General features: G+C 39.6%; 1 protein-coding gene and 1 pseudogene across 2 annotated transcripts in view; both read right to left on the reverse strand.

Moving 5' to 3' along the window:
* Positions 1-25483, reverse strand: part of KIF14 (kinesin family member 14) — a 69377-nt gene that overhangs the window by 5811 nt on the left and 38083 nt on the right. The window contains exons 20-26 of the mRNA XM_033195535.1: positions 24567-24696; positions 19790-19890; positions 14183-14277; positions 9497-9721; positions 9118-9305; positions 3365-3523; positions 1259-1381 (exon numbers count right to left, since the gene is read on the reverse strand). Coding sequence (XP_033051426.1) covers positions 1259-1381; positions 3365-3523; positions 9118-9305; positions 9497-9721; positions 14183-14277; positions 19790-19890; positions 24567-24696 — 1021 coding nt within the window. The remainder of the gene's footprint in view (positions 1-1258; positions 1382-3364; positions 3524-9117; positions 9306-9496; positions 9722-14182; positions 14278-19789; positions 19891-24566; positions 24697-25483) is intronic.
* LOC117074269 lies at positions 5480-6259 on the reverse strand (annotated as a pseudogene). Its single transcript, XR_004433538.1, has one exon. The product of XR_004433538.1 is annotated as a 60S ribosomal protein L10-like (transcript).

The raw sequence follows: 25483 nt of genomic DNA on the forward strand, positions 1-25483 counted from the left end.
GGATCTCAGCTCACTGCAAGCTCCGCCTCCCGGGTTCACACCATTCTCCTGCCTCAGCCACCCGAGTAGCTGGGACTATAGGCACCCGCCACCTCGCCCGGCTAGTTTTTGTATTTTTTAGTAGAGACGGGGTTTCACCGTGTTAGCCAGGAAGGTCTCGATCTGCTGACCTCGTGATCCGCCCGTCTCGGCCTCCCAAAGTGCTGGGATTACAGGCTTGAGCCACCGCGCCCGGCCAAGAATTTGAATTTTTATCTTCCTAATCCCCACTTCACTAACAGTAATTGTCAATAAAGAAAACTAATCCATGAACAATAGTTTTAAAAACTTATTTACGTAGCATGTTGAGTTTTGGAGTCAGGCAGAATATAAAATCCTGGCTCAGGGCTTAATAGTTGTGTAATTAGGCAAAGTACTCCAATTCAATGAAATGAAGAATATAAATTCCCACCTTGAAAAGTGATATGAATATGAAATATGATATTCATAGGGCTTTTTCTTACTGACAAAGTACAAATGCATTAAAGAAATGGCTAAGATTTACCACTGTTACATGTAAAGCACCTAGTCCAGTAACTGTCAGAGGAAATTAATCAATAAATAGTTTACAGCCTGTGAAGTAGGTATGATTACATGTGACAGGTAAAGAAATAGGGTCAGAGCATTAAGTGACTTGCTAAATGATAAGTGGAAAGTGATAGAATCAGGTTTCAAATACATGTCTTCTAATATTAAAACCCAGATCTTTCCTAAGGTGCTAAGTAATGTTAGTTAGCTGGAGGATGGGAGGACACATATTTTAGGAAATCACTGAAATGCTTATTGGTTCTGTATCTTGATATGAAATATCTTACGTGAATGCCCCAGAAAAATATTTAGTTCAATATACTGAATCAATAAATGTTACTAATAGTTTCCATTCTTAGAAGAGGCGAGGCCTAAACAAAGCTAAGGAAGAAAATGACAACCAGAAAGCGAACACTAGGTGTCACTACCACACTCCACTCTCTGCTTAGGAGTTTACAGACTGAATCTTGAAAATAGCTGCAATAGGATCAAGCAAAGTATTAACAATAGAGGCTACAGTGAATTAAGAATAACTTGGGAAAATATCACCATAAGATCATGATGTCAGCCTCTTCAGTGAAAAATAAAACAAATTAAAACATGAATTTATAGAAATCAAATTTGTTGATTGAAAAAAATCAACTTTATATATTATTTAGTACTATACGGAATATTCTTTTATTCATCTTACCTCATTTTTTGTACACTGCCTTAAGAGTTCATGCTGAAGTTCTTTTGCTTTTTCAAGTCCAGAATCTAATAAAATCTTCATTCCTAAGCCTATACCATCACAAATAGCATCCATGAATTCCTCCTAGAAAAAGTATTTAAGCATTAACTAGAAAATTTAGGTTTTATATATTTTATTTAAATTCAGGTTTTATATATTTTAAATTATCAAGTAATTAAATTATATTTTCTGCTTCCTTTAGGACTATAATACAGCCCAAGTTTATTAAGTTCAACTAAAGCTAGAATAAGAACTAACAGTCTGTAGTCTATAAAGAAATAAAATTAGCAAATCTGTAATTTAGTCTCCCATATATAACATATTGTAAAGAAAGTTCATCATCTTTAAGCAGGGCTCTATATTGCTAGAACACAGGAACTTTTTTTTTTTTTCCTGAAACGGGGTTTCGCTCTTGTCGCCCAAGCTGGAGTGAAACAGCACAATCTCAGCTCACTGCAACCTCCTCCTCCCTGGTTCAAGCTATTCTCCTATCTCAGCCTCCTGAGTAGTTGGGATTACAGGCACCTGCCACCACACCCAGCTAATTTTTATATTTTTAGTAGAGACGGGGTTTCGCCATGTTGGCCAAGCTGGTCTTGAACTGCTGACCTCAGGTGATCCACCAGCCTTGGCCTCCCAAAGTGTTGGGAGTACAGGTATGAGCCGCCGCGCACGGCCAGAGGACAGCAACATTCTAATATAATACAATATTTTCAATAGCATAAATAGTGAAAGTAAGAAGATACAAATTTTCTGGTATTACAGGGTTTTTCATGTGTTGATTGGCTGAGAAAACACTCCATGGTAGATGGCTAGCATCAAATTAAGGATCCGAAAGGTAAAATAAGGTTTGCAAAATAATCCAATATATTTAAAACAGTTTTTTTTTGGCCGGGCGCGGTGGCTCAAGCCTGTAATCCCAGCACTTTGGGAGGCCGAGACGGGTGGATCACGAGGTCAGGAGATCGAGACCATCCTGGCTAACACTGTGAAACCCCGTCTCTACTAAAAAATACAAAAAACTAGCCGGGCGAGGTGGCGGGCGCCTGTAGTCCCAGCTACTCGGGAGGCTGAGGCAGGAGAATGGCATAAACCCGGGAGGCAGAGCTTGCAGTGAGCTGAGATCCGGCCACTGCACTCCAGCCCGGGCGACAGAGCGAGACTCCGTCTCAAAAACAAACAAACAAACAAAAAACTGTTTTTGTTTTTTTTTTTTTTGAGACGGAGTCTGGCTCTGTCGCCCGGGCTGGAGTGCCAAAAAAAAAACAAAAAAAAAAACAAAAAAAACCAGTTTTTTGTTTGTTTGTTTTTGAGACGGAGTCTCACTCTGTCGCCCGGGCTGGAGTGCAGTGGCCGGATCTCAGCTCACTGCAAGCTCTGCCTCCCGGGTTTATGCCATTCTCCTGCCTCAGCCTCCCGAGTAGCTGGGACTACAGGCGCCCGCCACCTCGCCCGGCTAGTTTTTTGTATTTTTTAGTAGAGACGGGGTTTCACAGTGTTAGCCAGGATGGTCTCGATCTCCTGACCTCGTGATCCGCCCGTCTCGGCCTCCCAAAGTGCTGGGATTACAGGCTTGAGCCACCGCGCCCGGCCTTAAAACAGTTTTTTTTGTTTGTTTGGTTTGGTTGGTTTTTTTAGATGGAGTCTTACTCTGTCACCCAGGCTGGAGTGCACTGGCACAATCTCAGCTCACTGCAACCTCTGCCTCCTGGGTTCAAGTGATTCTCCTGCCTCAGCCTCCTGAGTAGCTGGGATTACAGGCATAGGCCACCATGACTGCCTAATTTTTGTATTTTCAGTAGAGACGGGGGTTTCGCCTATTGGCCAGGCTGATCTCGAACTCCTGACCTCAAATGATACATCTGCCTCGGCCTCCCAAAGTGCTGGGATTAGAGGCATGAGCCACCATGCCCGGCCCAAACAGTTTTAAATCTTACTGCAAAACTACTAAAAGTACAAGCTATTTTGAAAACTTAAAAAGAACTTGCCATGTTTAGTACTGTCCTATTATCAAAAGTCTAATATTCCCTCTGATGAAGTCTGTCTAAACTAACACTGCTAAATTACCTGGACACTGGCAGCTTTATCGTTACCATTTTCTAGAAAATGCAGCTTGCTCCCTTTCAGAACTGCTAACTGCCCCACATACTTTACAGCTTGTTGTACAATTTGGATTGCATTCTTTTGAGCCTCTTTTATCATTGATGAAATATCCGAACAGCATCCCTGTAAGATAAAAATGGACAAGTGTATCAGATACATGAGATTATAACAGGTGGTAAAGAAAAGATAAGGGCCGGGCACAGTGGCTCAAGCCTGTAATTCCAGCACTTTGGGAGGCTGAGGTGGGTGGATCACCTGAGGTCAGGAGTTCAAGATCAGCCTGGCCAACATGGTAAAACCCTTTCTCTACTAAAAATACAAAATTTAGCCAAGCATAGTGGCACACGCCTATAATCCTAGCTACTCAGTAGGCTGAGACATGAGAATTGCTTGAACCCGGGAGGCAGAGGTTGCAATGAGCTGAGATTGTGTCACTGCACTCCAGCCGGGGCGATAGAGTAAGACTCCACCTTAAAAAAAAATAAAAAAAGAAAGAAAGAAAGAAAAGAAAAATGTGCCGGGCATGGTGGCTCACGCCTGTAATCCCAGCACTTTGGGAGGCCAAGGCAGGCAGATCACAAGGTCAGGAGTTTGAGACCAGCCTGGCCAATATGGTGAAACCCCACCTCTACTAAAAATACAAAAATTAGCCGGGCGTGGTGGCGGGTGCCTGTAGTCCCAGCTACTCAGGAGGCTGAGGTAGGAGAATTACTTGAACCTGGGAGGCGGAGATTGCAGTGAGCCAAGATCGCACCACTGCACTCCAGCCTGGGTGAGAGAGCGAGACTCTGTCTCGCTGATTTTCAAAAAAGAAAAAAAAAAAAGAAAAATCATCTGGAGAAAATAAATTCTGCATTTATTGACATAGTGATCTCACTTCATAAATGTCTCAGAACCAGAAAACATGCAGCCCTGTAGCTACTAAAGGTGATAAAATGAGTAAGACAGTCTCCACCCTCAAAGACCATACACACTAATAGGAGACATAAGGTAAGTATAAAATTAACTAAATATAAGACAGAATTAATAAGTAAAAGCCAAAAGAAAGACAAAGAAGGGTGGCTCTTTTGCCTCTGAACTTTTCCTGTTCTGATAACCATCTGACAATTAATAAAGATACGATTTTCTCAGGAGAAATCGAGAGGGAGAGGAAGGGGAAGCAAAAGGGGTGAAAAAAAACCCAAACCCCTTCAAACAAAAGCCTTCCCACATGCACTCAGAGAACACATATAAAAAAGGAATAAGGAAGCTTCTCTTGAGCTTTTCCTCTTTCTGTTACCTGCCCCCTGTAGTGACTCTTCAAAATACTTCTCTTGGCCTGCTTTGTGGAATATGCTAATTGTATTGCTACAAGAAAAGGATTCTCAAACTATACTTAGTAGAAAGAATAGTCACTAAATTCAGGTTTACTAGCTTAACACAAGTCTCTCCTGAGCGTAATCTAACTTCGCCTCCAAGTCACCTGGTCTCTCCATCCTTGATTCCTTGTATAAGATTTCCCACAGGGCTATGAGTTGAAACCCACAGTTCAGTTCAAAGTGTTCTTCTCAGAAAACGAAAAGAAGGAAAGAAACTTCACACCAGTTACCCTAAGAGAGACATTCTTTTTTTTTTTTTTTTTTTTTTGAGACAGAGTCTCACTCTGTCGCCCGGGCTGGAGTGCAGTGGCTGGATCTCAGCTCACTGCAAGCTCCACCGCCCAGGTTTACGCCATTCTCCTGCCTCAGCCTCCCGAGTAGCTGGGACGACAGGAGCCCTCCACCTCGCCCAGCTAGTTTTTTTTTTTTTTGTATTTTTTAGTAGAGACGGGGTTTCACCATGTTAGCCAGGATGGTCTCGATCTCCTGACCTCGTGATCCACCTGTCTCGGCCTCCCAAAGTTCTGGAATTACAGGCTTGAGCCACCGCACCCGGCTGAGAGACATTCTTATAACATTAATTCATCTGATCCTCACAGCAATCCTGCCAAGTAGGCATTTCCAGTTTTATTTTCCTGTGAGAAACAGGAGACTCAAAAATTTAAGCAGTTTGCCCAAAGAGGCACAACTAATTTAGCACGCGTTCAAACATCGGTTTTTCTTTTTTTTTTTTTTGGACAGGAAGTAGAATTTATTGGTGAGTATTAAGAAGGGGGCAGCATATTAGAAGTCCTCATGAGTGCAGGGCCCGCCATTTGTCCAGAGGACCATGATTGGGGGTGTACTTGACCCCACAGCCATCTGGGATGAGCCGCTTTTCAGCCACCATGTCTTCAAATTCATCAGCACTGAACTTGGTGAAGCCCCACTTCTTTGAGATGTGGATCTTCTGGCGGCCAGGAAACTTGAACTTGGCCCTGCGCAGGGCCTCCATCACATGCTCCTTGTTCTGCAGCTTGGTGCAGATGGACATGATAACTTGGCCAATGTGAACCCTGGCCACAGTGCCCTGGGGCTTTCCAAAAGCACCTCACATGCCTGTTTGGAGCCTGTCAGCCCCAGCACAGGACAACATCTTGTTGATGCGGATGACGTGGAAGGGGTGGAATCGCACCCGGATATGGAAGCCATCCTTGCCACAACTTTTTACCATGTACTTATTGGCACAAATTCTGGGCAGCCTCCAGGGCTTCAGAGGACAGCTGCTCATATTCATCTGACACCATGTGGCCACAGAGCGGAAACTCATCCACTTTTGCCTTCTTCAGCCCCAGGTCGAAGATACGAATCTTGGCATCAGGGACACCTTGGCAGAAGCGAGACTTTGGGTACGGCTTGTTCTTACAATACCGGTAACAACCGGCGGGGCAGCGGCCCATGGCGACACCAGGATCTTCAGCGGCGCGCCGAAGGGAAAGAGCCAAACATCAGTTTTTCAAGTGCCAGTAGTGAGTTTTTGTTTCGGGTGTTCTCCCACTATTCTAGTACTGCCTCTAAAATCTGAGAGCCAACTAAGCACTGACCATCCTTCAACAAGCTTCCTTTCCTAGGCTCGAACTTAAGTCAGACCCTTCCCTTCTGGGTCTCTAGCTTTGCTCTCTGGCCAGTCCTACCTTTCTTTTTCATAGTTCTAGGCTGTCAGAAATTCTCCTTCATCTACTACTTCATCCACACCTGTTTGCAGTCCACCACCACCACCACCCTTTGTCTTAGTCATCCTATTTCCTCATTACCTATGTCCAAAGTCATCCTTCATCTCATATGAATTTATAATTCATTCAATAACAAGTATCCAACTGAACATCTATCACATAATGGGGCCTTGTGAAAAAAGACACCCACTGTCCTCTACCTTCTCAGAGCTAACTGTCCACTGGGATGTACAGGTTTATAAATAGTATGTTATATTAAAAGTCATAACGGGTGAAGTTCAGGGTTACTAGAGAAGCAAATAAGACAGGTGCCTAACCAAGTCTCGGGGAGACCTAGAAAATCCTCCTGAGGGAGAACAATGGACATTAAAAACAATCATCTGATTTCAAGTTTACTAGTTAGATCAGCTAAAGATTTCCAAATACCAGCTAGTAAACAGCCCATTCAGGAAGTATTTGACACAACAAAACGCCTACCACAATAATAGAATTTGGAAAGTCTTTTGATGGGCACTATAACATAAAATTTGTTCAAGTGTCCTAGAACATTTTATTACACGGTCTAATTATCCTTTTTTAAAAGTGAAATCTAACCCTCTTAGTATTTTCTTTTTAAAAATTGTTTATTTTTTGTTATTATTATTGAGACATGGTCTCATTCTGTCATCCAGGCTGGAGTGCAGTGGTGCAATCATGGCTCATTGTAGCCTCGAACTCCTGGGCTCAAGCAATCTTCCCACCTCAGCCTCCCAAGTAGCTGGGAACATAGATACATGCCACCACAGCTGGCTGATTTTTAAATTTTTTTAGAGACAAAGTATCTAACAAGTTGGATACTTGTTATTATTCTCTATGTTGCCCAGGCTCCTCTCAAACTCCCAGGCTTAATTGATCCTCCCAAAGTCCTAGGATTACAGGCATGAGCCACCATACTCGACCATTATTTCCTTATCTGCTCCTTTTGTACATTCAATGAATTTTTATGAAGGAATTTGTTAATATGGTAGATGACTAAGTATTCTCCAATATCAATTTTCCACTTCTTCCATAGATCCCTTGATTTTTGGCTTGGCATATAGGTGTCCAGAATTTTTTTTAAAAATAAATTTCCTCATGACACTTGCAGCTAGATGTAGTCAAATGATAAAATTCTAGCCAAAGATATATACATAGATGTGTCATATGGTGATTTCCAGAAACCTCCCTTAAAAGAAGGCAAACTTGGTCGGGCGCGGTGGCTCAAGCCTGTAATCCCAGCACTTTGGGAGGCCGAGACGGGCGGATCACGAGGTCAGAAGATCGAGACCATCCTGGCTAACATGGTGAAACCCCGTCTCTACTAAAAATACAAAAAAAAAAAACTAGCCGGGCGACGTGGCGGGCGCCTGTAGTCCCAGCTACTCGGGAGGCTGAGGCAGGAGAATGGCGTGAACCCGGGAGGCGGAGCTTGCAGTGAGCTGAGATCCGGCCACTGCACTCCAGCCTGGGCGGCAGAGCGAGACTCCGTCTCAAAAAAAAAAAAAAAAAAAAAAGAAGGCAAACTTCAGCCAGGCATGGTGGCTCACGCCTGTAATCTCAGCACTTTGGGAGGCTGAGGGGAGCAGATTACCTGAGGTCAGGAGTTCGAGACTAGTCTTGCCAACATGGTGAAACCTCATCTCTACTAAAAATACAAAAATTAGCCAAGCATGGTGGTGGGTGCTTGTAATCCCAGCTACTCAAGAGGCCGAGGCAGGAGAATCGCTTGAACCTGGGAGCGGAGGTTGCAGTGAGCCGAGATCGCGTCACTGCACTCCAACCTGCGTGACAAGAGTGAGACTCTATCTCAAAAAAAAAAAAACAAAAAAACAAAAAAGAAGGCAAACTTCGCCCTATCCTTCTCACCACTCCTTCTACCCTGCTGTGCTGAGCTCAGATGGGGCTCCTCCATGGTGGGTCATGAAATCAGGGGCTACACTTTGGGCATGGCGGAGGGGACCACTGGGAGGAGCCTGGATCCTGAGGACTCTGTGGATCACAGCCACCGTGTCTACATCTAGATTTTATGTGAGAGAGAATAAGCTTTCCTCTTACTACTTCTTACAGCCAAACCTAATCTTATCTGATACAAGATAAGCAGGAAAACAAAATTATTTCCTTGTCTCTGTGTCAGCAGGATTGTGGCCAATTGAGTCTGAGTTGAAACCCAATCCCATACCCTGAGCAAGACTCCGTCTCTCTTCCCAGTATCCCTTATTGAGGGCCAGCATGGTATAATGGTAGAGCACGAACTGCGCCCAAGACTGCCTGGGTCCAAGTCCAACTCAGTCATTTACTAGTTAGGTAACACTGGATGGTATATTTATTTTCCCTGTGCCTCCATTTCCTCATCTACAAGACGGTGATAACAACAGTGCCCACTGCTGGGGTTGTTATAAGGATTAAATGAGTTAATATTTGTAAATCACTTAGAACTACTCGTACATAGACAGCCATGTAAGTCTTTGTTCAATAAATCAATTACAGACATCCACAGTCTCAGGACTTCAAAACAGAACATACTTTTGAAAATCATACAGAGCTAATATTGGGGAAGATACAGACAGTAGAAAGTCAATAAATAATTATTGAATGAATCCTTCAAATGATAATAAGCAAATCAATTTACCTGCAAAAATAACTGTAAGTAGCCTCCCAGTTTTTTAACTTCTTGTCTCAATTCATCCTCAAGTCTTGCCATGTTGGTGGTACAAGGCAGTATATTACTCAGCCAGTGTTTCATTAGCACTACTAGCTGCTCAAAAGCACATGCAGTCTGAATGGTAAGTGACTGGATTGCTCGATCAGAAGAAAACACTTTGAAAGAAGAAGAAAAATTACTAGAAGAAATAATATCCAAATAAAAGAACTCATATATGATCATCATTGAAACATTTAACATAGTTAAAAGATGCATGCCAGATGTGCCAAATAATCATTCAAAACAAAGTGCAATGTGCAGAAAATAATCATTTATGTGAGTTAACAAAAGCAGTGGGATTGCTTACAGTTATCTTGACTTTCTTCATCTTGTTCTTCATGAGCCTTGGAAATGGCAAATAGCCCATTATAAATTTTAAGAAAACTATTCATTAGGCTGTCTGCTATAGTTCTTTCTTCATCATAACTCTGTCCAAGAAAATCTAATGAAGAACCAATCAATTCTTTGCAAATTCCAGGAAGAAATGACTCTGCTGAATTTGAGTAAATGGTGCTTGATTTGTCCATTAAACCTAGATCAACAGAAAATAGCCATTTTAAGCCTTGTTTTTGGAATAATACTTTCTTTTTTTAAAAAATGGGATCCTTACTTTATGTATTTCCACATTATTTAAATGTATTACAACAACAAAGCATTTTTGTGTTCGTTGTGAAATTAGAAAAACAAAACTATTAGTATATATAACATTGTATGCTATGCTGTACTTGGAAGTATATCTTCCATGCTATACTTGCATATGTTGATTTCCAGGGTGCTCCATAATGTTAATTCTGCAGAAACTGCCCCTCTGCGGCTTGCAAGTGTTACTCATATACTATTTCTCTTCCAAAAATATTCAGGCATAATGCTTTCAAACAGATGTTTTAATGCAAGCATATTATAGGATCATTGATCAATAAATTCAACATAGGCTATACTTATTTCAATTCAGCCTCATTTCTGTATGCTAAAGTGAAAACACAATTCTATTTATGGATCAATTAACCTTTCAACAGCATCAATCAATCCATAGATTTAGTAGCTCCCTGACTGTGCTATGAGACTATAGAGAATCCAAATATCCCACGTAACCATTGGTTTAATCTCTTTATTTTTTGGTAGGAATTAATTTTCTTTTCTTTCTTTTTTTTTTTTTAAGAGACAGGGTTGGGCCAGGCACGGTGGCTCACGCCTGTAATCCCAGCACTTTGGGAGGCCAAGGCTGGCAGATCACAAGGTCAGGAGATCGAGACCATCCTGGCTAACACGGTGAAACCCTATCTCTACTAAAAATACAAAAAATTAGCTGGGGGTAGTGGCACGCACCTGTAGTCCCAGCTACCTGGGAGGCTGAGGCAGGGGAATTGCTTGAACCCAGGAGGCGAAGGTTGCAGTGAGCCGAGATGGCACCACTGCACTCCAGCCTGGACAACAGAGCAAGACTCTATCTCAAAAAAAAAAAAAAAAAAAAGAGACAGTGTCTTGCTCTGTTGCCCAGGCTGAAATGCAGTGGTTACTCACAAGCGTGATCATAGCATACTGAGCCTCAAACTCCTGGGCTCAAGCAATCCCTTGGCCTCAGCCTCCACAGTAGGTGGGACTACAAGCATGTGCCACTATGTCTGATGGGATTAATTTTCCCTAACACCTAAAGAACTGTAATTGATGAAAACAATGACAATTACATAAGATAAATTTAGAAATATAATTGGATTCACAAACTGGAAAAGTAGGCAATTATAAACTATATTAAAAGTAATGTCTCAGCTGGGCACAGTGGCTCATGCCGGTAATCCCAGCACTTTGGGAGGCTGAGGTGGGCAGATCATCTGAGGCCAGGAGTTAAAGACCAGCCTAGCCAACACGGTGAAACCCTGTCTCTACTAAAAATAAAAAATTAGCCCGGCATGATGGTAGGCGCCTGTAATTCCAGCTACTTGGGAGGCTGAGGCAGGAGAATTGCTTGAACGCGGGAGGCAGAGGTTGCAGTAAGCCAAGATCGTGCCATTGCACTCCAGTTTGGGCAAAAAGAGCGAAACTCCATCTCAAAAACAAAAATCAAAAACAAAAAAAAACATAATGTCTCAGTACTTCTACTTTACAATAGTTTCTCCTTGAGGTGTATTACAATCAAGGTAGGCTAAAACCAACTGATTATCTACAGTTTATACAGCACATCTCTGAGAGATGGATCTTCTAAGCACTTCTAAACCAGAAATAAATGAAAAGTTTGAAAGATTCATTCAGAACCTCTGGAAATAACTTTATCCTGGAGTCCTAATATATTGAGTATAATTATTCTTATTTAATAGACAAGATTAAGTTTTCTGGTTCATTTCATAGGTGTTTAAAAGCAGCAAACTAAAAGGAGATAGAATAAAGGCATAGGGTGGGCAATATTAAAACACTAGAACAAAGGTAAGAGTTTGGTTTCTAGGCTAGGCGTGGTGGCTCACGCCAGCACTTTGGGAGGCCAAGATGGGCAGATCACAAGGTCAGGAGTTCGAAACCAACCTGGCCAACATAGTAAAACCCTGTCTGTACTAAAAATACAAAAAACTAGCTGGGTGTGGTGGTGGGCACCTGTAATCCTAGCTACTCGGGAGGCTGAGGCAGGAGAATCGCGTGAACCTCGGAGGCGAAGGCTGCAGCAAGCCGAGATGGCACTACTGCACACCAGCCCAGGCGACAGTGCAAGACTCCTCTCAAAAAAAAAAAAAAGAAGGCCAGGCGTGGTGGCTCACGCCTGTAATCCCAGCACTTTGGGAGGCTGAGACGGGTGGATCACAAGGTTGGGAGATCAAGACCAGTCTGGCCAACATGGTGAACCTTGTCTCTACTAAAAATAAAAAAAAAAGAGTTTGGTTTTGTAAAGAGAAAAAAGAAAAGCTACAAAACCCAAAGCTACAGTAGGGTAACGATGATTCAATATCATTATGGTGATAATGACTATAGTATAGTCATCGAGAATAGTTAAGTACATATTCTCTATTTAAGAAGATAATTGTATTAATGCATTCTAAAATCCAACAAAAACATTTTAGAAATATCTGCAAAAATACAGTAAAATATATGGCCCTGAATTTTACAAGTTAAGATACTTGCTCAACTTCCCAAAGCTAGAAAGTGCTAGACACTGGGGTACAGCCCCCCACCCCCAGGCCTGGTGCCCCTTCCACCACTCACAGCTGCCCAGACAGGGTCCTACTAAGTTCACATGTGGGTTTCCATTTCCGTCTTTGAAAACCGCAAATAAATAAAGACCTTTTCTATCTCTGACTTCCCTTAAAATTATTTTTGTAAAGTATCTTACTCAGATAATACCAAATAAATAAGTTGCTACCACAGATATATATCTTTTTATTTTGCTGGTAAATAAAAAACCCACAGCATATTTTAATCTACCTTAGATTAAATAAGTAGTAGGATCACAATTATCTTCCTAAAAGAAATCCTAATTTCTAAAATTTTAAGATGAGACATAATACCTTTTATGGCTACTCATATCCTATTAGAACCTTTATCAAATAGATATTATGTTACATAATTATTTTAAAATTTTTGTTTACTAAATATGTGTACTGTAAAGTGCATATATCTTAAGTGTACAGCTGATTTATATATGCGTACATATGTAAACCCCACTTAGTTCAATGTATACAACATTTCCACCATTCCATCCCAACAGGTTTCCTCTTCTGGGTTACTAACTCCCAACAGAGGTAACCACTATTCAGTTCTGAACTACTCTGGCTTTTGTCACCATAGTTTAGTTTGCCTGTCCTTAAACTTCATATAAAAGGAATCACGTAGTATACACTCTTTTGTATCTGGCTTCTTTAACTCAACATTATGTTCCTGGAATTCGTCCAGGTTATTGTGTGAATCAGTCATTCCTTCTTTTTCATTGCTGCATAGTAATCTATTGTTAGCAGGTAGTAATTTTTTTTTTTTTTTTTTTTTTGATGGAGTTTCATTCTTGTTGCCCAGGCTGGAGTGCAGTGGTGTCATCTCGGCTCACCGCAACTTCTGCCTCCCAGGTTCAAGTGGTTCTCCTGCCTCAGCCTCTCAAGTAGCTGGGATTATAGGTGTGCGCCGCCACGCCCAGCTAATTTTGTATTTTTAGTAGAGACGGGGTTTCTCCATGTTGGTCAGGCTGGTCTAGAACTCCCAACCTCAGGTGATCCACCTACCTCAGCCTCCCAAAGTGCTAGGATTACCGGTCATGCAGGTGCCTGGCCCAGCAGGTAGTGATTTTTAAATTGTTAATTATTACAGGTAGTTACACATATACAATTTACAGTGTATCCTCTCCTCCTACATTTTAAAATAACATTATAATAAATATTGGTACAAAATATTTAGAGGAATAATTCCTTAAGATTTTTTTAAAAATTGAAATAATTTTGGGATAGATGATACATAGATCATTATGCAAAATTCAGAAGAAACCAAAGGGTATGCAGTGAAAAGGGTGCCTTCCTTCCTGTCCTGTCTCCATCCCCACGCTGCCATGTACCACCAGCACTTTGGGGTTTTGGTGTAGTTCTCCAGAGAGATCTTATTCATTTACAAGCACCTATGTCCACATCTTCTTTTTTCTCTTCTTCACACAAATGATAGAATAAAATACTCACATAATGAGTATTTTATTTTTCTCTTTTTTCTCTTCTTCACACAAATGATAGAATAAAATACCTCACACAAATGATAGAATAAAATCCGCTGCACTTGGCTTTTTTCACTTGTAAGGAAGTAATGTTCTCATACATTTTGGAACAAACACATCTTCCACATTTGAATTAGTTATTCTACTAAAAGGTTTTGAAATAAATCACAGAGCACAGAATTTTTGAAGTGGAAAGGAGTTTTACAGAGGAATCGGAAGCTTCCAGGAAATGAAATGATTTGCACAAGGACAAGAAAAAATGTAATGGTAGAACAAGGACTTAATGCTTTTCTTGCCATACAGAAAATGTGAAGAAAAAAATACCTGATGAATGTGAAGAATGCAAATTCTTAATTGGGTGAACTTGTATGTCATGTAAACAACCAGAAATTCTTCTATTCTTCATCAAACTCCTGCTCCTGAAAAAACACAAACCATAAGATTAGCAGTTCTACACCACATGGAATAATATTATTAAGAATATTTATAAGTTCTCTAAAGAAAATGGACATTCATGTGTGTGTTTTTCATTAAAAATTTTCATCCAAGGAAAAATTCATTTGGTTAACTGAGCAAGAATTTTACTATTTACAGGCACTGTTCTAGGCAGATAGTTAATTAAACAGAATAAATATTTATTGAGCACTACTATTTGCAGGCTCTGGATATTGTGGTAAAATGTGGCAAACCTGGTTTCTGGGCTCACTAGGCTTAAAGTCCAGAACCAAAGACACAAATTAGGCAAATAATGACAATAAAGTAATGAATGTGATGAAGGCATACAGTGTTGTGGCAGACTCTATAAAAAAACTTGACCTGGCCCAAGAAGCCAGGGGGCCTCCTTGGAGCAGTGACCCTCAAGGATAAGTAAAACTTAGCCAAACAGAGGGCAGGCTTGGGAAACAGGGAATAGTGTCTCAGACACAAGCAACAGGAAGACTTGATAAATGAAAGTAGTGTACATGCAATGAACTAAACGAGGTTCAGAAGGACTGTGGCCTATGATGTAAGAGACAGAGTACCAAGGGATGAGGCTGGGAGGTGCACAGGGACCAGCTTGAGGTGGTCTTTGTATGTCAATAAAGCTTGGATTTTATCCTGAGCAAATTATCCAGGGAAGGATTTTATCTTATTTTTTTAAGTGGTCGAGTTGGGATTTATTTATTTTCTTTCAACTTTGATTTTAGGTTCAAGGGGTACACGTGCAGGTTTGTTACATGGATAAATTTCATGCTGTGGGGGTTTGGTCTACAGATAATTTTGTCACACAGGTAACAGGCATAATACCTGATGGTATTAAAGAGTTTTTCAATCCTCACCTTCCTCCCACCCACCATCCTCAAATAGGCCCAGTGTCTATTATTCACTTCTTTGTGTCCATGTGTACTCAATATTTCAAGGAAAGATTTTAAACAGGGAAGTGATTTAGGTAAATAAACATGTAAGTAGGTATCTACTACACTGTGTGCAAAGCATAATACCTGTGAAGTGCAGCAGTGGTACAAATGGAAGAAATGTTTCTATCTCTAATTGCTCTTTTTGCTGACCTCTTTTTCCTCAGCCTATAAAAATGCCCCAATTTCTGCTTTGAGTTTGCTTGGCTGCCTAAGCTATTATTTTCTTTCTTTCTGTTTGCTTCTTGAAAATGGAGGCCACCCTTTCTGCTACTGGAGAAAGCAGCCTACCTCCATATTGCCATTCATCTATAAATTTTTAAACCCAAATTCTAATTCCTATGTCGATGAAACTAACAGAGCAGTGATCTAGATCTAAATTTAGTGGATCCTTTTAAGTATTTTTTCCTAACACAACTCTGTACTACAGTTGGCCACTCAAAGAAAAATACTATTTGTTGAAAAGATTATTAAGCCAAAGCATTCTATCACTAGTAGCCTAAATGTTTCAAATATAAAATTTTTGCTATGAACTCCTACAAGAACACAGAAATAGGACTGATAAAAGGGAAAGGAAAGATCAATTCTCAAATACTAGTTTTTCTACTTAGCGGTGAAAAAAGTATATTATTACAGCAAGTCTAAACTAGGAAAACAATTATTCCTGCAACAATATCATAGTTAAACAATGTTTAAACCCAAGTAAAATGCTTGTCATATTACTTTCAAAGAGTTTTTACTTAACATCAGAGGGAAATTTACTTTTAACTGTCAACAGTATATATCAAAATTTATAGGCAGCCAAACCAGTCTATTTTATTGCAGAACGACTGTGGCATATCATTGCCCAGTAGAAGTTCTATAATTAAGAATCTGTCAGTGTTTCCATTACCTGCAGGCATTCTCAGAGTTTGGAATTCTGTCATAAACATTCTTACAAGGCTGAAACTTCATATACAAGGTCTCAGACTAAGAGCAATTCATTTTTTAAAAATATGATACTTTTAAATTATAGAAGTATCCAAAAATATCTCTGTGAAATGAAAACACCCAATTTGAAAATCTTAGAAAATGCTGAGATATTTTGATTTTTGGTAACATTTTAAATTTTTGCTGATTCCCTAATTATTAACTTAAAAGTCAACAGAAAATATGATGTAAATTACCAACATACAAGAGGCTAAAAGTTTTTTTTTTTTTTTTTTTTTTTTAGAGACGAAGTCTCCCTCTGTCACCCAGGCTGGAGTGCAGTGGCGGGATCTCGGCTTGCTGCAAGGTCCGCCTCCCAGGTTCATGCCATTCTCCCGCTTCAGCCTCTCGAGTAGCTGGGACTACAGGCGCCCTCCACCACGCCTGGCTAATTTTTGTATTTTTTAGTAGAGACGGGATTTCACAGTGTTAGCCAGCATAGTCTAGATCTCCTGACCTCATGATCCACCCACCTCGGCCTCCCAAAGTGCTGGGATTACAGGCGTGAGCCACCACGCCGGGCCCCAGTAGGCTAAAAGTTTAATGCTCATTATTAATGGTTATATTGTGATTTACAATTCTAAATATACAAAGTTTAAATCTGTTTATAGCCGGGTGCAGTGGCTCACGCCTGTAATCCCAGCACTTTGGGAGGCCAAGGTGGGTGGATCACAAGGTCAGGAAATTGAGACCATCCTGGCTAACACAGAAACCCCGTCTCTACTAAAAATACAAGAATTAGCCAGGCGTGGTGGCGGGCGCCTGTAGTCCCAGCCACTCAGGAGGCTGAGGCAGGAGAATGACATGAATCTGGGAGGGGGAGCTTGTAGTGAGCTGCGACCGCACCACTGCACTCCAGCCTGGACGACAGAGCGAGACTTCGTCTCAAAAAGAAAAGAAAAAAAAAGCTGTTTATAATAAAAATAATACAAAACTAGTAATCCTAAAATCCAAAGATATTCATAAATCATTCTGTGATGAATTTATTGGTCTGGTTTAAATTTTTGGGTTACTCTAGGTTGGCTTAAATATCTCAAGCCCTATCTACTCAGTTTCACCTAAGGACCATATTTAGCTTACTTCAGTGCCAGAAGCCAGCTCTTTCAAGTCCTCAAGACAAATCACTTGAAAATATTACCATCTGTTACTGGTACTGGACAGAAATCAGCTTCTCTGTATTCTAAGATTTAATCTTATTCAATATATATTAAGCATCCACTAATAATCACAGCTGCCATTTATTGAATGCCCACCCACTGTAATATGTGCTTTATATGCACTATCTCTAATCCTCATAACAACTCTGCAACATAACCATCATCAGTTCCATGTTGTCAATCATAGTGGTCACAGCAGAAGTAGCAGGAGCAGCAGCTGCTCTATACATAGGACCTCACTTAATCTTAATAATAAATCCCTGTAAAGTAGGTATATATTACTGTCTTCATTTTAGACAAGAAAATTGAAGGCTAGGGATGTAATGTCACTTGTACATGACCACACTGAGCATGGATTAGAACCCAGGACCCTGATGTCAGAGCTTGTGACCTTTTTACTATGCTATATTGTAGGGGATACAGACATGTTCCCTACACTCAACAAGCTCATTTCTGTGTAAAAGATATGCTTTGTATTTCATTCAAGATAATGCTTGCTATGTATTAGCAATTTCTTAACATAGCTTAGAGGTTATCATATGACCAATAAAGCAGAAATAATGGGGGAAAGCTGCTATAAAATCGTTTCATCTCTTTGAGGAAAATCATAAATGAGTTTAAAATAAGCCAAGTCAAAAACAATGCTATAGGCCTAAAACGATTTAGAAACCCGAATGGATTCTGATCTGCAGCTGAAGGCAATGAAGTTTAAGAAAACAAAAAACTATTAGCTTAAACAGAAGGATGCTACTCTTTCATATACAATGGAGAGGTGATATGGCATAGCAGTTAAAATCAGGAGCTTTGGAGTCACCCAGACTTGGATTTGAGTACCGGCTATTCCTCGTATCAGCTCTGTGACTTTCGACAAGTCGCTCAACCTCTCTAAATTCTCAGTTTCTTCATCTGTAAAATGAGGGTAATGACAATATCTACTTCATAGGTTTGTAGTGTGTACTAGGTGAGATAAGGCTTACTAAGCATTTAATAAATGCTCTTAGTAACAATGATGCTTCTGCTGACAGATAAATACTATTGACCCTTACATCCAAAAAATCTCCAGCTCCATCCACCAAAGTTCTAAACCCAAATATACACCTGGATGTCCCCTGAGAATCTCAAATTCTTCATGTTCAAAATTAAACTCCTCTTAAACGCTCCATTTCAGGCAACATGACTTTCCTCTAGTCAGTCACCCAATTTAAAACCAGGAGTCATCCTAGCACCCTTCACACCTTCAGCCCCACAACCAGTCTCCTCTGCATCCTGAATATGTATAAAACTCCACTTTTCTCTTCACTACATTTAAAATCCTTCTGTCTAGCCTCAGTTCAGGTTTTTGTCAACTGCTCCTGCCTCTACTTTCCTCAATTCCTGGTCTTTCAGGACAGGGGGTATTTTGTATTCATCTCTGCTTTCTCAGGGCATGGCAGACAGTAGTCATCAAAGAAATACTTGCTTAAAAACCAAACCAAACTAGGAGGCTAAATTGGCTCCAAGGCCTTTCCAAGATACCATTTTGGCTCTCTATAATCTAAGTATCTGAGGTCTATGCAGAACTAGTTTTTCCTTGAAAAGCATCTGTTATTCACCATGGAAGACTTTTATGTTTTGAGTTAATAAGCAACATTTGTCACATATAGAAGTTGTCTATCACCATGATTTATTCTTTTGTGGAGTTCATACTAGTTTACTGCATTTAAAATTCTGTACCTTACAAGAAAATATCATAGAATATACCAAGTTCTTGAGAAAGGGTAATTTTTTTTTTTCTTTTCTTTTTTTTTTTTTGAGACGGAGTCTTGCTCTGTCGCCCAGGCTAGAGTGCAGCAGAGTGATCTCGGCTCAGTGCAAGCTCCACCTTCCGGGTTCACACCATTCTCCTGCCTCAGCCTCCCCTGTAGCTGGGAGTACAGGTGCCCGCCACCATGCCCGGCTAATTTTTTGTATTTTTGGTAGAGACCAGGTTTCACCACGTTAGCCAGGATGGTCTCGGTCTCCTGACCTTGTGATCCACCCACCTTGGCCTCCCAAAGTGCTGTGATTACAGGCGTGAGCCACCACACCTGGCCAGAGAAAGGGTAATTTAAAAGTAATTAAATACTGTTCATTTTTACGGAAAATTTAATTTACGCTTCTCTAAGTCGCTCTTAAGACTTACATGATGAAACACTGAAAATCTGGTTTCTCTTCTGACTAATAAACAATTTAATGCCCTAACTGCTGTAATTTGGCCACTAACATATTATTCCTCTTATAGTTCTGGGTTTCCTATCCAGGTATCTATCATGACAATGGTTCTTTTAAAATAAGGAAATAATATATATGATATACAATTTACACACACACGCGCGCGCGCGCGTGCATGCGCGCACATAGAGCAAGAAAACCACTAACAAAAATGTCTTTACCTCCTTCTAGAAAGTGAAGAAACTGGTGCATCTGTAATGTCGGGTTCCCATTCATCTTCAGGATCACAAAAGACATCTTCATCTCTGTTACTACCATTACTCTAAGAAAAATATAATATATAGTTTCAGTTAATTTGGGGTGGAAAAAATGTTTAGTAACTAAGAAAAAAAAGATTAAATCCTTTGTTACATTTAAACCATAAAATTAGCAAGATTATATATTATCTGATAAGTCTAAAAAATCATTCCTGATCAAATTAACAATCAATCACACGATGATACGGATAATATTAAAAGACATCTACTTTTAATAAAAACAATAGAAATCATTAAATAATTCAGGAATAATAAACTTGAGATTTATAAGAATAGTAAAAACATAAACAATAAAATCCTCAGGAGAGACACAAAAGAATAATCTGACAAAGTTAAGATGTAGTCACTTCCTGGTTAAATATATTGATCAGGATTATAGTCTATATTTTACATATTTAAAGTAATAACAATTACAGTTCTAGCAAAATGCTGCATAGAACTTGATTCAGAAACAGTATAATTATACAGAAAAATAAGTAAAAAATTACAATGAATGGTTAAAAGTAGGAGGTAAGTTAAAGCTAGGTTAATTCAACCACTAGGTTTTAAAGTATATATCAAGGCAAGAATAATCAAATGACCTCCATGCTACTTTTGTTGTTCTAAAAACACAAGCAATTCATATTAATTGTAGAAAATTTAGAAATTATTAATACATATAAACACAAAGAAAAAAATTAAAACCACTCATAAACCCATCATTATCACATAAACATTGTCAATGCTTTGGTATGATTGCTTTCAGCCTTTTCGGATTTTCCATTATGAATATACTTCACATTTATGACATAAACCCTACTTCTTCATGGCGTAAGAATTCTCTTTTTTTCTTTTGTAGGGAGAAGGCTGGTATAGAACTACTGGGCTCAAGTGATCCTCTCATCTCAGCCTCCCAAAGTGCTGGGATTACAGGGCAACCTTGACCTTCCAGACTCAAGTAATCCTCTAACCTCAGCCTTCCAAGCAGCTGGGACTCCAGGCACGCACTACCACATCTGTCTAATTTTTAGATTTTTGGTAAAAGAGAGAGGGTCGGCCGGGTGTGGTGGCTCATCTCTATAATCCCAGCATTCTGGGAGGCTGAGGCAGGCGGATCACCTGAGGTCAGGAGTTTGAGATCAGCATGGCCAACATGGTAAAATTCTGACTCTACTAAAAATACAAAAAAAAAAAAAAAAAAAAATTAGCTGGGTATGGTGGCACGTAAGCCAGATACTCAGGAAGCCGAGGAACAAGAATTGCTTGAACCTGGGAGGCGAAGGTTGCAGTGAACCAAGATTGTGCCACTGCACTACAACCTGGGCGACAGAGCGAAACTCTGTCTCAAAACAAACAAACAAATAAGCAAACAAAACAAAAACTACGTTACGCAGGCTGTTCTTGAATTCCTGGGCTCAAGTGATCCTGCAGCCTTGGCCTCCACCGCGCCCGACCCTGCTAACATTTCTTTTAGGATTTTTATAGCTGTGTTCATATTAAGATTAGTTCATAGGCCAGGCACAGTGGCTCATGCCTGTAATCCCAGCACTTTGGGAGGCCGAGGCGAGTGGATCACAAGGTCAAGAGATTGAGACCATCCTGGCCAACATGGTGAAACCTCGTCTCTACTAAAAATCTAAAAATTAGCTGGGCATGGTGGCGCGCAGCTGTAGTCCCAGCTACTAGGAAGGCTGAAGCAGAAGAATCGCTTGAACCTGAGAGACAGAGGTTGCAGTGAGCGGAACTCGCGCCACTGCACTCCAGCCTAGTGATGGAGTGAGACTCCGTCTCAATAACAAACAAACAAAAAAAAGATTGGTTGGTAATTATCTTCTGAGTCATCTTTTCAGTTTTTGTGGGTTTTGTTTGTTTTGTTTTTAATCAGTTATTCTAGCATAAGATAAACTGTGACACTTTCTATTTATTGCTATGTTCTAGAATAGTTTAAACAGAATAAGATTTATCTGTTCTTTGGCAGTTTAAAAGAGCTTACCCATAAGAGTGTCTGAGACTAGCACCTTCTTTTCCTACACTTTTTTTTTTTTGAGGCCAGTTTGTTGACGAACGTTTCAAATTATTGCATGGTTATTCACCTATGAAGTCAAATTTCATAATTTATCTTTTTTCTAAAAAGTCTTTGTAGGAAACTGTCAAATTTATTAGCATAAAGTTTTATAGTAACATAATTTTTAAATGTTTTCTTTATGTTTACTTAAATGCCACTTCTCATTTCTAAAATCACATTTATCTTTTCAAAGAACAGGAGCTTATATTTATTAATTCCTAATTAATTAATTATTGCTTTTATCTCATAATGATTCCTTTCATTGCTTTCCTTTGTTTTATTTTGTTTTTATTTTCATTTTTCCATTAAATAATTGAAGTGTTAGGCTACAATTTGGCAGCATCCTCCAAGTTTTTCCATATGATAACTTTGTTACTATAATGATCTAAATAGTATATAGTTCCATATGGAGTTACATTATTTAAAGGTAGTATATTTTACAAATAGTAGCAATGCAACAATTTAATACATGCTGCAACTATTTTAGGGATAATTTTATGGATAATTAGATAATATGAACTTTAAACTTTAAATTCATACCTCTCACAAAGCACCATAATAAATTCTATGTGATTCAAAGACGTGAACTTTTTTTTTAATTAAAAGAAAATGCAGGGGCTGTACAATGTTTAAGTAAGATCTCTGGAATAATGGATTCAAATTTACCAAATTAAAAATGCCTGTATAACAAAATGAAACCACCAAAAAGATGATATAATTAGGGAAAAAAAGGGCATGATAAATATAAAGGCTTATCAAAATATGTAAATAACTTTTAGAGCTATATTAATTTCCTACATTTCATTTAACAAAAAATTCAAAGAGCATGAACACATACTTTACCCATAAAGAAAAAACAGGCGGGCGCGGTGGCTCAAGCCTGTAATCCCAGCACTTTGGGAGGCGAGATGGGCGGATCACGAGGTCAGGAGATCGAGACCATCCTGGCTAACACAGTGAAACCCCGTCTCTACTAAAATAATACAAAAATCTAGCCGGGCGAGGTGGCGGGCGCCTGTAGTCCCAGCTACTCGGAGGCTGAGGCAGGAGAATGGCGTAAACCCGGGAGGCGCAGCTTGCAGTGAGCTGAGATCCGGCCACTGCACTCCAGCCCGGGAGAGCGAGACTCCGTCTCAAAAAAAAAAAAAAAAAAAAAAAAAAAAAGAAAAACAGTGAAATCCCAAGTCCCTAGATTTACTAGTTACTAAAATACAGGTTGCGGCCGGACGCGGGGGCTCACGCCTGTAATCCAGCACTTTGGAGGCTCAGGCGGGCAGATCACGAGGTCAGGAGATCGAGACCATCCTGGCTAAGACAGTGAAACCCTGTTTCTACTAAAAATACAAAAAAAAAAAAAAATTAGCCGGGCGTGGTGGCAGGCGCCTGTAGTCCCAGCTACTTGGGAGACTGAGGCAGGAGAATGGCATGAACCCGGGAGGCAGAGCTCGCATTGAGCTGAGATTGCGCCACTGCACTCCAGCCTGGGGGCAGAGTGAGACTCCGTCTCAAAAAAAAAAACATACAGGTTACGCACAATGGCTCATGCCTGTAATCCCAACACTTTGGGAGGCTAAGGTGAAAGGATTGCTTGAGGCCAGGAGTTCAAGACCAGCCTGGGCAACACAGCAAGACTCTGTCTCTATTAAAAAATAATAATAATAAGGCCAGGTGCAGTGGCTCACGCCTATAATCTCAGCACTTTGGGAGGCCAAGGCAGGTGGATCACCTGAGGTCAGGAGTTCAAGACCAGCCTGGCCAACATGGCGAAACCCTGTCTCTATTAAAAAAATACAAAAATTAGCTGGGGCTGGTGGCAGGCACCCGTAATCCCAGCTATTCAGGAGGCTGCGGCAAGAGAATCGCTTGAACCTGGGAGGCAGAGGTTGTAGTGAGCTGAGATTTCACCATTGCACTATAGCCTATGTGACAAGAGCAAACTCCATTTCAAAAAATATATATATATATATTTTGAAATATATACACACACACACATATATATACACACATATATATGTGTAAAATGCAAACTGGTAACATTGGTAAATGGCAATATTTCTGGCAAGCAATTTGTCGGTGAGCATCAGAGTATAATAAAAAGTTCATATTTTTAGTTTCATTTTGGAAAATAAAATATGAGAAAATAAGATATTAAAAACTACTATGTACAGAGATTTTTTAGTTGTGACTATAACAGGCAGCAGGCAGCTGGAAGCACTCAAAGCACAGCAACGGAGAAATGTAAATATGCAAAAAGGTACATTAGGCTTAGGAAGATCATTTCAAACAATGTAATATGATTTATGTCTATCAAATTTCTTCTTTCCTTAAGCTTAAATGTAAAATTTTTTAAATATACAATTATGACAATAGATTCCACTATTAAATTTCTCTATAGTACCTATAACTGTATTAAAACAATCCAATAAAACTCCATTTAAATGTAAAAATAAATATATATAATTGTTAATACTGGTTGTTTTAGGTAATTGACAGATTGCCTTTTGTTTTCCAAATTTTCTATACAGAGAATATGTCACATATATATATATATATATATATTTCACCAAAAGCAGGTACTTGAACTTTTATACTTTTTTATTTTAAAAAGTTTATAGAGATTTTAATAATATTCCAAACCTCATAAAGTTCTTTCATTGCTGCAAGTTTAGATTCAAACTTTTCCAGACTCCAGAATGTTGAGATTCCTAGTTTCAGGTTACGAACCCGAATAGAAGTGTCAGAACTACTTTTATCTGATACATCATGTCTGAAAGAAAAACAAACAAAAAAAGCTTATCATGAAACATACATACCCATTTATACTTAGTTTTCTGGGGTAGATAATTTCCCTAAAAATTCCATCCACTGATTAAGTCTTTCCACAGTTAAGTATTTTTATTATAGTAATAATCATATAAGTATATAACATATAAAAATAACAAAAAATTTTTAAAGTCAAAAATTTCTAATAAGGTATGTTCCTTTTGAACAATGAAATACTGATACATTTTCAACTCAAAAGAAAATTAGCAAATTACTAAAACAAATAAAATTATTTTATTTATAAATACACTAGCATGTTAATTGTTGAAATCTCTCTTACTCCAGAATGACCTCTGAAACAGTAAAGTCTCACTGTGGATTCTGATACCAGCTCTTTCCTACAGCTGTAGAATGGACTTTAGAGAAACTAAATGATAGCCAGGCACGGTGGGTCACGCCTATAATCCCAGCACTTTGGTAGGCCAAGGCAGGTGGATCACGAGGTCAGGAGTTTGAGACCAGCCTGGCCAACATGGTGAAATCCCATCTCTACCAAATACAAAAATTAGCTGGGTGTGGTGGCACATGCCTGTAATCCCAGCTACTCGGGAGGCTGAGGCAGGAGAACTGCTTGAACCCAGGAGGTGGAGGTTGCAGTGAGCCCAGATTGCGCCACTGCACTCCAGCCTGGGCAACAGAGCAAGACTCTGTCTCAGAAAAAAAAAAAAGAGAGAGAAACTAAATGATATAAAGGCCAACTTGTTTAAAACATTTATAATCAGGATAATTAA

The sequence above is a fragment of the Trachypithecus francoisi genome, unplaced genomic scaffold (genome assembly GCF_009764315.1).
Source record: "Trachypithecus francoisi isolate TF-2019V2 unplaced genomic scaffold, Tfra_2.0 Lachesis_group5, whole genome shotgun sequence".
NCBI classification, from domain to species: domain Eukaryota; kingdom Metazoa; phylum Chordata; class Mammalia; order Primates; family Cercopithecidae; genus Trachypithecus; species Trachypithecus francoisi.